Below are 14,233 nucleotides of genomic sequence, written 5' to 3' on the forward strand. Positions count from 1 at the left end.
ACACTTTGCAAAGCAGATGGAAATGAATTTCCTGTTTGCAATGTGAATTATAAATAAAGAGGAGACGCTGAATGCAAGTGTAATGCAGGTAGCCCAGAGAAACTACCCGTCTAAACCTTCTGTTTGCATATTGAGCAAAGTTTGCTTCATGCACTGATTGACTAGATTATTCCATTTCTGTCCTGACCTGTAAAAAAAAAAAAAAAAAAATCTTAAGAGTTGCGTCTTCTACAACAAGCTGTCTTGCACAGGTTTGATGCCTTCAGGATTTGTCTAGTGTATGTCTAAAAAAGGATCTAAGATTAGCCTGACCATGCAGTGTTTCAGAAATTTGTTTTAAGCAATTTGCAAAGAAAGCTTGTGAGGTGGGTTGGGAGTGGGAGTTCCACAGCTTACTTCCTGTGGAATGATTTGGGAGCTCATTGTGAACTGAATCTGGTGGACCTTAGTCTTCTAGAGGTCTGTTTTAGTGATACATACAACCATAGGGAATATTGGAACTGCTCTGTGGGAAGTTCTGTGCTTGCACCATTCATAACAGTGACTTATCTCTCTACAATGTGAAGGTAGACAAGAGGCTTCCTGAGAGGGAGGCAGACTTTTTGCTCATGGCATGCAGCAGTAGAGCTCTTTGAGTATGCTCTTAGTCAACCAGCATTTGTAATAATGTGGGTTGAAAGAGAAGTGTGCTTATAAGGCTGCCTGTTGCAAGAAGATAGTTATGAGATTTGCTGTTGTACCCTGTGCTAGCCTTTTGTCTGAAGTGAGAGTCAGTTCTCACCTAGTCTCACCCCTTGATGTGTTGGAAAGGTCTCCTTATACTGTATGAACAACTATAGGGAATAGATCTGAGCAGCAGTATCTGGAGACTATTTCTTTTAATGCTTTGCTTAAATAAAATCTCTTGACTTTCCAGTTCAGTCCATTATCTCCTCTGTACTCTCTGGATGTGCTTGCTGATGCTTCCCACCGAAGATGCTCACCAGCACACTGCACTGCCAGGTAACTCCCTTGCCCTGCTCTGTTGGGGTTGTTTCACTTCCCTCCCATGGTTATCTTTAGTAGTACTATGTGGTCTTGAACAATAATCATGGACCTGGAAGTTCACGCACTTTTCCCTAGGAGGCCTGTGTTCAAACTTGGCATAAAACATACCAATGCAGATTATTTGAGAGTCTCAATGCACTAAGCGCTTAGAGTATATGAAACAGTGTATGACAGACAGGCAGAACATACTGTGCTTTTAGGAATAAATGTGATCTGTTCTGGATTGTGCAGTGAGTTGCTGCAAGTCTGTTGTATAGGTACAAATGGGCATGGTATTGTTGCCCACTATTAAAATTGGAACAAGATGAGAGGCAAAGTGCTGACAAGCTCATGTGGGTGACATGCTGAGGCATTTTGGTATCCTGGGTGCTTAAAATAGACCCTCTGAACAGATTCAGAACTCACCTGAGGTGACCTCTAATGGCTTGAAATATCTCTCTATTGCTATAGCTGAAATTTAGATCTGGTCTGGCCCAACATTGAGGTATATTTGAGTCTGCATAGTTGGGGTTAATATGCTATTCGGGCACCTTCTGCTGACTGATCCTAAATTAAATTCAAGTGTTGGCCTTGGAAGTGACTCCTGTTCTTGTGCTGCAGGTGACTATAAAGGTAAGGTGCCCTTGAGCTCTTTCCTCGCGCAAGGAGACAAAGCCTTGCTTGGGACACAATTCTGCTTATGTGCTTGTTACAAAGGACCAAATCTGAGAGAAACGTCTGGACTTTCAGCTTCATGGTTTTCTTTCCCTTGTTAATTAGCAAATAGAGCATGAAAAATGTACTGAGGTTGTATGTGTCTGAACGAAAGCTTGGCACCCACCCAGCAAAGCCTCTCCTCCCACTGGCTTCTGCAGGGAATTTTGTGATGTCGCACCATGACCTCATGCTGCTGTAGCCAGCATGTTAAAGCTGGAAAGGGGGAGTGAGGAAGAAATCAGCTCTTAAACATTCAACTGGATGAGAATAAAAGAATTCAGAAGGTTGTGCATCAGCAAATTGGTTCCTTTCTGTGCTTTTGCCCCAGTCTGGGGATGTTTTGTGCCCATGAAACAAGAAGATTGATTGGTCTCTTAATTTACAGCTAGGATAACCTTTCTTGTGCCTCGAGTGTTTTACTTAGTGCTCTACAGAAGTTTGTCTTCCAGAAAGGAGAGCTAGACAAATCCTGCTCACAAATTCAAACAGGGCAAAGTCTCTACCTTTATGATGATGAGTGAAGGCCCTTTCCAAGCTACTGGTTGTGGCAAGGGATTTCTAAACCTGGAGGGATCACGTTTGCTTCATTTTGGTGAATATGTAGTCTAGTTAACCAATGAATATATGCTTGGTTCCTTCCCCTAATGAACAGGTGACTAGTGTCCTGACAAACGTAATCCCTGATGAATTGTTACTGAATGTTGGCAGAGAAATTGTCCCATCCCAGAGGCTGCTGTGTTTTTAAGTGCCTGTAGTTTGAGAAAGTATTTCCTATTTTAGTGTGAAATGTGCTCAAGAATCTTTATAGGAGAAAGAAATTTGGAAAGAATGAATGTGTTATGCGGTCCCATGTATGTGGCAAGGATTGAACTCTTCAGTGCAAGGTTGTCGTGGTTTAACCTCAGCCAGCAACTAAGCACCACGCAGCCGCTCGCTCACTCCCCCTCGGTGGGATGGGGGAGAGAATCGGAAGAGCAAAAGTAAGAAAACTTGAGGGTTGAGATAAAAACAGTTTAATAGGTAAAGCAAAAGCCGCGCACGCAAGCAAAGCAAGGAATTAATTCACTACTTCCCATGGGCAGGCAGGTGTTCAGCCATCTCCAAGAAAGCAGGGCTCCATCACGCGTAATGGTTACTTGGGAAGACAAACGCCATCACTCCAATGTCCCCCCTTCCTTCTTCTTCCCCAGCTTTATATACTGAGCATGACGTCATGTGGTATGGAATAGCCCTTTGGTCAGTTTGGATCAACTATCCTGGCTGTGTCCCCTCCCAGCTTCTTCTGCACCTGGCAGAGCACAAGAAGCTGAAAAGTCCTTGACTAGTACAGCAACAACTAAAACATCTCTGTATTATCAACACTGTCTTCAGCACAAATCCAAAACATAGCCCCATACCAGCCACTACGAAGAAAATTAACTCTGTCTCAGCTGAAACCAGGACAAAGGTGCTTGCTTTATGTCAAGATGCTGCCAAGGGCACAGAAGGACATTGTTCCTTCACAGAAACATTTTCTTGACAATAGTTGTTCTTTAGGTGCTTCAAGAGCTAAGCCTACTAGTAGTCCATTTCCTTACGGTGATCTCTGTAAGTGCTGTTCAGCCATTGCCCCAGTTAACATCATCTTCCTCTTTTTGCCATGGTTAGAGTAAATTCCAGTAGTTTGTGCTTTAGTAAGCTCCTAACAGCTTGCACCTCATCCTGGAGAAACTCTACTCAGAAATTTGTCAGAATGGTGTGTGTGTGTGGGCAGGGGGGGAAGCTAATCCCCTGAGAATGATATGAAATGTATTAGAGAAGAAACTGCCTTGATGTTGCAGACATCCAATTTCTTCAACCTGATGCCCACTGTGCCATGCAAAATTACCTCTCTCTGTTTAGTTTTTGCTATCACAAATGTGTCCAATGGAGTATAGTTACCAGGTGGAGTCTTTTCTCTCCCATGGAAATGTTCTCTTTGTCTCAGTGGTGGATTTTGGTGCAGTTCATCTGGAAGTGCAGTTCATCTGGAAGACTGGTAACCCAGTGCTTCGTTTAAGCAGAGCTTAAGGCCAGAATACTGAGCACAGATGGGGGTGATCAAGACAGGCTTTTCATTGTCAAGGAGGAGGTTCTATGTGGAGGGTTCCATGGGAAGCCTTATTTGAAAGGCTGTATAAATTGTACACTACCAAGATTACCTTTCTTGCTTTATGTCTGTGATGAGAAGAGATTTCATTCGAAGTGTATGCACAGCAGTGGGAATTTCACACCCATCATTAGAAGCAGTTTTGTGTGTGTGGTGACTGTTATCATTAGTGGTATAATTTTATTTTGTGAAGCGAGGAGAGTTTCCTGCTTTCTTGCAGTCCTCCCAAGGGACGGCTGGTGTATTAATTTGCTGTATTGCCTCCTGGCTGTTCCCAGGCTGTTTTTCCTCTTCATCATGGAATTTTTAATGGCCCTGCTGCCTCTCGGGAGGCATGCAAGGAAGAGTACCTCAGGGATCTCTTCCTTTTTTCACATGCCTATAATTACTCTCCTTTAAGTGCACAAAGTGTTTGCTAATCATGTCTTGTCTGTTAAGGTTTCGGCTTGACGATGCAGGCTGTTTAAAAGCAAGCAAGTAGAGACTTGCATGGACAGCCCAAGTGATCCTTCCCCTCTTTCCCCTCTGCCCATTTGCCTTTCTGGGAGAAAGGAGTGGTCTGAACAGAATTTTCTTCTTGAACTCCTACTTAAGACGACTTTGTACAGGCTCAAGTGGAATATCTTATTAGATTTTGGTTATTCAGTGGCTCTATCATTGGGAAGATGTTATAGGTTGTTGGTGGAATGTTATTCCCTTGAGGCAGGGTAAGAGTTTCAGAAGAGCCTAGAGCCAATGTTCCCTTCAATTTCAGTTTGAATAGCAGGTAGAATAAGAGAGGAAGGTAGAAGATAAATTGTCCCTAATGCCATTTACTGTTTGCCTAGCCTTGAAAATAGGGTTATGGGTGAAAAACTCAATCAAATGTTCCCACTGGAGGTCATAGATGTGGGCCTCAGATGGCAAGTAGATGTTGAAGGTGGAGATTTGAAGAATTATGTTAGAGAGACCTCTGAACAGTACAGATGAATGGAAGAAAATCGCTTTGCATGTACTTTCAGTTAATATTAACTGTGAACCTAGAGTTTAATTTGGTTTAGAAGCAAGTCTCTCATGGGATAAAGTCTCTCTTCCATGTTGCCTGGAACATGGGATAAAGATCTTAAGGGGTGAGTGATCATCGCCTAGTAAAGTGCCGGTTGCTCCATACCATGGATTTGGTGGTGCTGTTAGAGTGAAAAGGCTTGAATGTCTCTAATTCTAGTTCCAGCTCTGGAAATATGCTTGTCAAAGTAACTCTTGTTCTTTCTCTTCTGTATCTGTGCAGAGATCCTGACATTTCTGCCTCTTACCCAAGCATGTGGAAGTATAGGGATTGCCCTCAATGTCAAGCCTTTTCTGAGGCAGCTGAAGGAGTGAATGGATGTTCACAATTTCATGCTGTCCCAGTTGACCAGGACAGTATCCAGTTCATTCCACGCAACCTGTCCACACATCTTCATCTTCCTGGAATTGTCTTTATGTAAGAATGTCTGCTGTCAACTGCTTTAGGCATCTTTCTCCCTAGTTTTTTTTTTTAATTCTTTTTCCATTTAGCTGGAGCACTTTTATGTCTTCCTTTGCTAAAGCCTGGCTAATATTGCAGTTGGGGATATAACTGAATTCTTCTGACAGGCATGCAATGAACAGCAGCTATCAACCTAGTGTCACATGCAGTTGTCTGAGGCCTAATGCTCCCATTTTGGTGAATCCTAATTCTCTGGAGTGAAAAATAAATTCCCCTTGGCTTCAGAATTTTGTTTACTTGCTATTGCTTTCTTTGCCTATAAAGCATGTTGCCCTTATCAAATCTGTGTACTCAGCAGGTCTGGCAAATATTAGGACTCTTCCTGGCACAGATATCATGTGATTCAGTATGAAAATAGAGAATGCAATATATGGGATCACATCATTTCTGCTTAGAATGATTACCTGGAAAACTAGAAGAAAATGTGTTCACTTGCATGTGCCACACACAGACTTTTGGGAATGAAATTGCTACGTCATTAGAATGCTTACTTGGGGAACAGACTGTTCCTGCATGAAGACCTATGAGATTCGGATGATTTAAGAAGTGAGCTGACGTGTTAGTGATTTTGGAATCTGAAAATGTGCCCTAGAAGCTCTCCCATGAGGCTCTGCAGGGCAGAGGAGACTCTGCTATACACAGGAAATATCTGTGGTGTGACGTGATAGCAAGAACCACTTGCATACATGGGAGCTTTGCATGCAAATTGGATGAGCAACTTGTATTGATTTACAGCTGTTAGGTGCAGATCAGACTTTGGTGCCCAGCTGGCTCTATAGTCAAAGAGGAGGAAGAACTCTGCTTTTACTATTAATTTTGTGAAGCCACCATCAACAGCCTCAGGTAGCACTTCAGGGCTTAGAGAGAGATCCTTTTATTTGGCCTGCGTTTGCTGGGAATATAGCATCACAACAGCAACAGCTGGGTTGTGTGCAGTTTTAGTAGCAGTATCCTTGTTAGAAGGCTGTCTCTGTTGAACATATACTTTAACATGAGGATAATAGCATCCCTTGTTTGTATGACAGTAGATTAATGGCTGCCTCTCACTACATAATCCAAGTGCTTTGCTTCCTCCAAGGATAGGGTTAGAATAAAGATTGTCAGCAGAGCAGCTGGACGATGTGAGATTACAGTGAGAGGCATACACCCCCAGGTGTGCGATGTGCCTCCTGCCTCCAAGAAGGCCATAGACTGTTACAGTTAGCTCTGTAGGGTCTTCTCAGAGACCTCCATTGTGAGATTGAGGTGTTTTTTACCCTGAATTTTGAGAGAGTGGACATCACTTTACAGTCTAGACTTTTCTTTACAGATAGGAAAGGTTTCAGGGGCCTGATGCTGTTCAGTGAGGTTCTTTGTGGGCTGGTGTCTGCTTGCGCTCTGTATTGTCTCCCACAGATTGTGCTGCCAGTCCTAATTTTCTGTTGAAACCCTGTGGCAGATGTAAAGTAGTGGCAAGCTCCTGTGACCCTATAGTCCAGCATGTGGTCACCTCAAATGTAGGAGTGAGATAGGAGTCTGGTGTATGCAATTACAGTTCATTTAAAAAGAAAAAAAAAAGTCATAGAATAAATGTGGAAAAGAACAGAAAGGAAGCATTACTTCTGACACATTAGAGACAGCAATGAAGCTCAGCTTTCTGCATAGCAAAGCCCACTTTTTCTCCAGTGTGACCTCCGTGCAGAATCAGGTACCTTAAGTACTATGTTAAGAATAAGAGACAAATCCATATTTCCTGGATAATTCCTTTAGCTTGTAATTAAAAAAAAAAAAATCATCACTGTTAGAAAGACACTATAGACTTCTTTTCATATAAAACCATTTTCTTAGTACGTATGTAATTTTTCATTCACTAACTGCAGTGTGAGTTGGATATATTGCAGCCATCAGCGTAGCTGCACTTGGGATCCTGCTTTGTCTCTCCAGGTGTATTCTGCTTTTTCTTTTCTCAGGTTAGAATTTCGGTCCTCTCTAGACTGTAAACTAGGTTTTCACATTAGTCTCTGGTCACCTAGCAGATCCAACTGTGACTGAGCACTGTGACTTTGGTTTTTTCTTATGATCAACCAGCCATAGTCCAAAAGTAACCAGGCAATTATTTTCTCATTACTGTTCATGCAACATTGAAGAAAGTATAGAAGCCTAGCAGAAGAGATTGAAAGCCAGTAAGGACAGAGTAAGTACCATTCTAGTTTCTCAGTTTAGGCCCATATCTTTCATCCCACAAAGCTCTGTGCCTCAGACTTCTTCACAGAGGGGCTTGTGACAATGCACGAATGTGCATTTTCTGTCAGCCTTTCCTCTCAGCCCTGTTCTATTCAACTTCAGAGTAATTTTTAAACTGTTCAGAAGAGTTGTTAAAATCCAACTTTGGCAGGATTAACTAATTCATGGTTGCAGCCTGTCAGTGAGACTTTCACAATTTATAGTTCAGCCTGTCCACTGCAATGTTGTGTGCTGCGCATACCCATGATCTGACTTTCCCGGTGGTGTTTCTAGGATTCTGCTGTTAAACTGGGATTCACCAATTCTGTTCTTTTACCGATAGAGCACCTGTATGTGAGCTAGTGATTAGAAAATTTTGATTGAAAAGTGTGGTATCTACCAAAAAATGCATATTTCGTAAATTATGTCAGACACCTTTCTGTCCATGTCTTAATGAGGACTATCATCCCTGCATGCATTCTTCTGCTCCTCTCTCTCCCAAGGTGCCACCTGGAGATTCCCTGTATGCAGATTTATGGTGCCCGTAAAGTGCACCAGCCACTTGAAACTGACACTTTTACCACCAGGTCAGTCAGAGCCAGTGAGTAATCAATAGATTCCTGATTTACTGACTGAAGTGTGGGTGATCAATAAGGGATAAACCTGAATGAAATACATGTTACAGAGACAATTTAAGACCTCTGAGCCTTTGTGTGTTAGAGGCAGGAGTGCTAGATGCAGCATCCTTGCTATTAGTCTCCCACTGGAGTATGATTTGCCTTTACTTTCGCTACAGGAAGGGATTCTGAGATTCTCATATTCTGTTTCCATTTTTCTTTTTTTTTACCCCCTGTGTAATCGTGAGGTAAGGGTAGATGTGGTTTGAGCACGGCACTGAGAGCCAGGAGCTCTTATTCGAAATCTAGCTGTAACATTTGTGAACTGGGAAAAATTGCATAAAGTCTCTTGGAAATGATAGTGCATACTTCTTTCCTAGTCCATAGTGATTCTCCACCAAGGATCAGCTGGCTAATGTTGGTGTAAGTTCATAAAATTAAAAAGGGAACCTTACTATTATGTGATAAAATGAGATGGATTATTATATATAATTATGTAGTCATCTAGTTAGTAATCTAATATTGTGTCACTCATGCAAAATAAAAAACTGAAGTTCCACTCGACTGAGACTATCTTTTCCTTGGGCTATGTGTGCCTAGATGTTTCAGAATACATGGTAGAACTGTGCTAAAATACTATATAGCCACTATCATAATCACGTACAAAAGTATTTTTTTAGCTTATGCGAAGTCATTTAGAGGTTAGTCACTTATGTGTCCGAACACAAGATTTGAATATGCAATCTATAGGTGTGCTGGTATTTTCGAAAGCCTTTAGTTCATGATTTCAGGAGACTTCTGTGTCTGGTTATATTAATATGCATTCCCAGATTTGAAAAATTGGCTGTCAGTGAAACTTAGCACAATTTAAAAATTTTTGAAACTATTCCTTAATGTTAGAGTTAGATAACAGATCTTGTAGACATCTTGTAGTACTTTTGAATTTTAGTTGAGAAGGGAGAACTAGATATTTCTTTCTTATTTTGTAGCTGCGCATTTGTTACAGGTAAGTAGATAGACCCAACAGTGTTCAAACAATTTATAGTCTTGGCTGGTGTAGGAAATTTTTGTGCTCCTTATGCTGTTCTGTATAGCTACAACAGCACACTTTTTGGTTTTGCATAAATTCAGCATCTAAAATTGTATATGTTATAAATATGCTGTTGCTTTTTTTTTTTAATTAGATTTTGTTATGGAAATATGAAGCCATGAACTTTTCCTTTTGTTATCTGTAAAAGATTTCAGTACTTGATAAATGTTAAACTTTCGGGATTTTTTTTTTTTTAATCAAAATAACAAGCTTTAAAGATACAGAAGCCTTTCATCACTTAATCATCAAAATTTATATGGTTCCAATCTTTACACCATGTAAGCACCTCACAATCTTTAATGGATTTTATTTGCACTGTAGTTCTGCATTTTGCACGTTGGATCCAATGGAGAGAGTGACCAAGGAACTTGCCAAAGAAACTGTTATCTCAGACAAAGCAGGGATTTGAACCCAATGTCATTGCTAAATTATGCATTTGTATTCATTATGGATTTTATTTGAGAAAGTTCTCTGGTCTGCTGCCAAGACTGTCTTTTCTGAATTAAACTTTTCTTCTTCCTACGTCTAGAACTTGGAGGAGTCCTCAGTTCAAGTCAGTCTCAATAATTCAGGTTTCTTCTTAATTGGCAAATGGTTAAACTGAAGTGGTCATCAGTAGGCTTCAGACTTAACAGTTGATATGACCAGGACAGATTATGCCTTTCAGCCAGTTTACAGGTGCAGCAAGGCTGTATTACCATAAGCCAGATTCAGTTGGTTTCACAGCACTTTGATAAGGAAATCATAATTTTGAAAATGCATGAGACAGTTTTGCATTCCTAACTTTATGAACTTACTACTGTAGTGGAAACAATATGCATGGACATTTGGAATGTAGGTACATTCTAAGATGACTCTGCAGTACTAAATATTTGCAAAATAGTTTCTGAATAAGCGAGCAAATATCACGCAATTTCTTTAAAGAGCAATCTTGCAGACATTTGTTACACTTTATAGAAGTAATGGTAGGACATGTGTTGTATCACTGCTTGATCACATCTTTACTTATGCAAAGAGTTATTTTAAAGTTAATACAAAACCAAATCCTTTAAAGGCTAAGAAATAATTATTCTGAGCAGTTTATGTGTGTGAGCTCTTAAAAGAAATGGGAGCGTAATGGTATATTAATGAAGAATGTGAGCAAAACTTCCCTGAGAAGCTTTTGTTTTGTGTTGAGTAGCTGGTGGGAAGGTGGGAGTTGGAGGGTGATTGGCCAGAGTCTTACAGGAAGGTGATACTGGCACAGAGTTTAATGTGTTTTAATTTCTCTATAGGCAAGCAAATGTACACCTGGGACCACCATGTTCAAGGGACATCAAGAGAAAACGAAAGCCAGCTGCAGCCTCCGTGTCCAGCCCAACATCAGGTAACCTGGATTTATCTGTGTGCCAGCATTTCTAAAGTTGTGTCCCTTTTGAGCAAAGTGCCAGAGTCACAAGAGTCAAAAATAGCATTACCTTGATTTGAAACTAATGAAACGTGTGTGAGAGAGGCAATGTGTGAGAGAGAATATCATGTAGTTTTGTGTAGCATCTAAAGCTGCCTACTAAACAAATCTTTGATGATGCAGCTATGGTAAGTTAATATAATTTACAGTGCCTCACTGTACAGTGGGTAATAATATGTTTCTTCATAAGGTGTTATTTCCACTGTTCCTAAATTATGCAGTACATGGTAATAAGGAGGTGATCAGTATACACAGTGCGTTCCTTCAGTGTTGGGCTGACATTAGCTGGTGGCTCTGGTACCCTTTTTCAGGGTGTTTCTAAACATTTTCACAGGAGCAGAAATCTGGCAATTTTTGTATCATCACTGGGTGAGACCACATATTCCCTGGCAGTTGTCTTACTCTTGTGGATGTAAATAGTCACTTTCTTCTTTTTCTTGCTCTGGGGATGTAGTGGTTAAAATGCTGGTTTATTTTCATGTGGCATATTTCTAGAAAGTGATTGATTACTCATCAGAATCTGAAAAAGTTTTAATCTGCAGAACACAGAGGGGTTTAGGAGACTTCTTTCTGGCCTCTCACCTTACCCCCTCTTGAAATATTCTGCCTACTATCAAGCGACCCACGTTCTTCCAACTAGCTTATTAAAAAGTATTGTTGTAATCCAGTAACAAGGTGGTGGGTGAGCTGATGGAAAAAATGGTGATGTGAAAACAGTGGGGAAGGCCAAAGGAACTGATGATGAATAGGAGGAATGAAGTTTGGATTTCTTCCTTGGGCTGGTGGATAGACAGTAGAATAATGAAATAGGGAAGAAAGCTGTGCTAGCTCTCCAGGCCACAGATCTGGATTACAGACTGTCTGAAAGGTTCTGTATTAAAAATAAGAGAAAAAAATCCTAATAAATTAAATAAATAATCTGTTGCTCAGCAAAAGCGTCATCTGTTATTGACTGTTTATTTAGGATATTCTTTCCTGGCTTTTGAGTATTTCATGCTAGGATATTCAAACTTCCATAGTGGAAGGGTTAGTCAAATCATATATCTGTAGCTATGGAATTTTAGTTCTGGGATACTAGGTTGTCTTGGTAGGAATGCTAGTGTCTCACTGTCCCCTGTTACCTGTCCATTTATTTATTGTTCAGAGTGTGTTCTGTACTGCATTGCTGGTCACTTTCTATAGGGAGAGCTTCTATTTCTGTGCCTACGTGTTTCAAAATATTATGTAAATTGTACTTACCTGACTAAGCAAATTGTATAGTGAACGCTTTTTAAAGAGTTGAATCTGCATCTAGAGTGGAACTCAGCACTGGAAAATAGCACAGAGGTTTGAAAGTTTGTTTGGTTTTTTTGGTTTTTTTTTTTTTAGGGATGAGGGAGAGAAAATTAGAGTATGTATTACAAAATAAGGAAGGAGAGTGTAGTTACTGGAATCTGGACAGGATGCTCGTGCTGATCACCAACAGAAAAGTGCTGCAAGGTCTTGAAGGGTCAGAAATGGTAAAGATCTCTTCCCTAGATCCTGTTTAGAAATATCCCCAGCAAAGTTAACAGCTATGAGCAGGGTTTGCTACAATACTGACTTGCAGAAAGAAACTTTTATGATTGGATAACTGAAACTGTGTCCTAGCTGACTTTCTACAGCAGTCTTCCAATTGCAGCTGGAGCACAACCTGGGCATGTAACTTGGAAACTTCTGAAATCTGATATTATTTCTGTCAAAGGTGATCTGACTGTGGAATTACTAATGCCTAAAGAAATACATAGGATTACTCTGCAATAATGTAGAATTACCTGAAGACTCTTATGCTTGTTAGACATTGATGAGATAGATACAGATTTTTCTCCTTTGCCATGCATCTACTTGCCCCTACATAAATGTCTTACAGTGGGGTTCCCCTGTACCTGAGGAATCATGGCAGCCTTATTTTCTCACTACAGAGGCTTTTTATGTTTGTGGTGTTTTACTTCTGCAAAAGATGAAACACAGGTGAATCAGAACGCAGGCCCATGCCTGTCACTGCAGGCACACAGAGTGCTGGAGTTCTTCACCTTTAAATAGCTCCTTAGCTGAGTCCAACTGCTCTCGTCTCACTTGTTGACCAGGTCCTGCTTCAGTGATCTCCTTTTTTGCAACCTGAGTGCCCCGTGGAGGTGAAGGACACAGCCTGAGCTGGCTCCATCAGTCAGCAGAACAAATGGGCTTGCTCTGCCAAACATCGGGCCATCTCGGATTCCACCTCTTTTATAGAGATGAGTGATGAAGAGGGGCTCGTTCCGCTTTGCCGCTGTATTAATACACATCAGGGGCCAGCTCCCGGCACTAAATCACGCTACTGCATACATCTGTTATCGGACTCCTCACCAGTGTGATGAACAAGACTGCAGATAGAGGCTTCCTCGTGTCATTCTTTATAGGATTTTCCTAAAAGAATAAATAGCTCAAATCTCTGCCAACACTCTCCCCTGTCATTGTGATGAATTTAGCTTCTTTCTTAAACATGCAGCTACAAATCTTCCCCTGTCGCCTCACCCCCCCCACCATACACAGAAAGTTTGGAGTTGAATTTGGCTGAAATCAGAAGATGCTAATAAAAGGCATACGAGATGTGGATGATATCTCCCTTCTAGCTGCAGGAATGAGAGAAGGGAGCTAGAGATATGTTTATTTGGGAGTCAAGCAAACTAAGTTTATTCTGTGTCTTCTCATGTACTTTCATGAATGTGAGTATTTATGGGTTCTGGTAAAACATCTTTTGTCAGAGACCCGTGTATGAACATCAAAAAACGTGCATTACTCTAGCAGAAGTGCCTAGGTCTCTATTGTATTGTTATACCTTTAAACTTCTGGTATTAGTCCTGCCCTTTCAGGCTAACTGGCCTAAATACCATACCTGACATAGCTGTTAAAGAATAGCATTTTGGAAAAAGGCATGGCTGTTAAGAGCAACAAAAAGTGGGTAGAAAATTCAGAATTCATTTGCACTTCAGGAAGTGACTGTTAATCAAAATTAAGTTGGGCAAACGTATGCAAATGTTGAGAGAGATTGAAAATGAAAGTTAGTGCTTTCCACACTCGACAGTTGAGCAGTGTGTGAGCCCTAAAGCATGAGGCTTTCACCAGGTAAGAACAAAAGTCTGGCTGGTGTAGTTTGGCAGTAGAATAAGGAAATCTGGAGGAAGTAAGACTGGCTGTACTGGATTAGACCAGAATTTCATCAAACTCGGTGACCAACAGCCAGTGCCTAGGGAAGAAGTCTGTAGTGATAAAGGTCCTTTGAACTTTCAGTGATTTAAGACTTAGGGGCTTCAAAAGGCATGGATAGTGTCCTTGTGTTTAGTTACTTTCCGTTGCAGTGCAATAGATTTGGAATAATGTCTCCAGTGGCACAGTAGAGCTTGTCTGAGAAATAGTGTATAAAATGTTATTCTCATGGTAGTTATTCTCTGGTTTGAAAGGGATCTTATGAAGAGTGTCATGTCTCTCTTCTGTTTGTCAG

At 40.8% G+C, this 14,233-nt stretch overlaps 1 protein-coding gene across 9 annotated transcripts in view; it reads left to right on the forward strand.

Annotated features, from left to right (window-relative positions):
* GPATCH2L (G-patch domain containing 2 like) overlaps nt 1–14,233 on the forward strand; it is an 88,569-nt gene that overhangs the window by 16,792 nt on the left and 57,544 nt on the right. For 6 of the 9 annotated variants that reach the window (XM_075503290.1, XM_075503293.1, XM_075503288.1 and 3 more), the window contains 2 exons: nt 917–1,002; nt 10,562–10,653. The exons of 1 other annotated variant lie outside the window; for it this stretch is intronic. In XM_075503290.1, the coding sequence (XP_075359405.1) occupies nt 917–1,002; nt 10,562–10,653 (178 nt within the window). The remainder of the gene's footprint in view (nt 1–916; nt 1,003–10,561; nt 10,654–14,233) is intronic. 2 more of the 9 variants (XM_075503295.1, XM_075503296.1) reach the window with 1 other exon arrangement.

Source organism: Mycteria americana, chromosome 5, assembly GCF_035582795.1.
Source record: "Mycteria americana isolate JAX WOST 10 ecotype Jacksonville Zoo and Gardens chromosome 5, USCA_MyAme_1.0, whole genome shotgun sequence".
Classification (NCBI taxonomy): Eukaryota; Metazoa; Chordata; class Aves; order Ciconiiformes; family Ciconiidae; genus Mycteria; species Mycteria americana.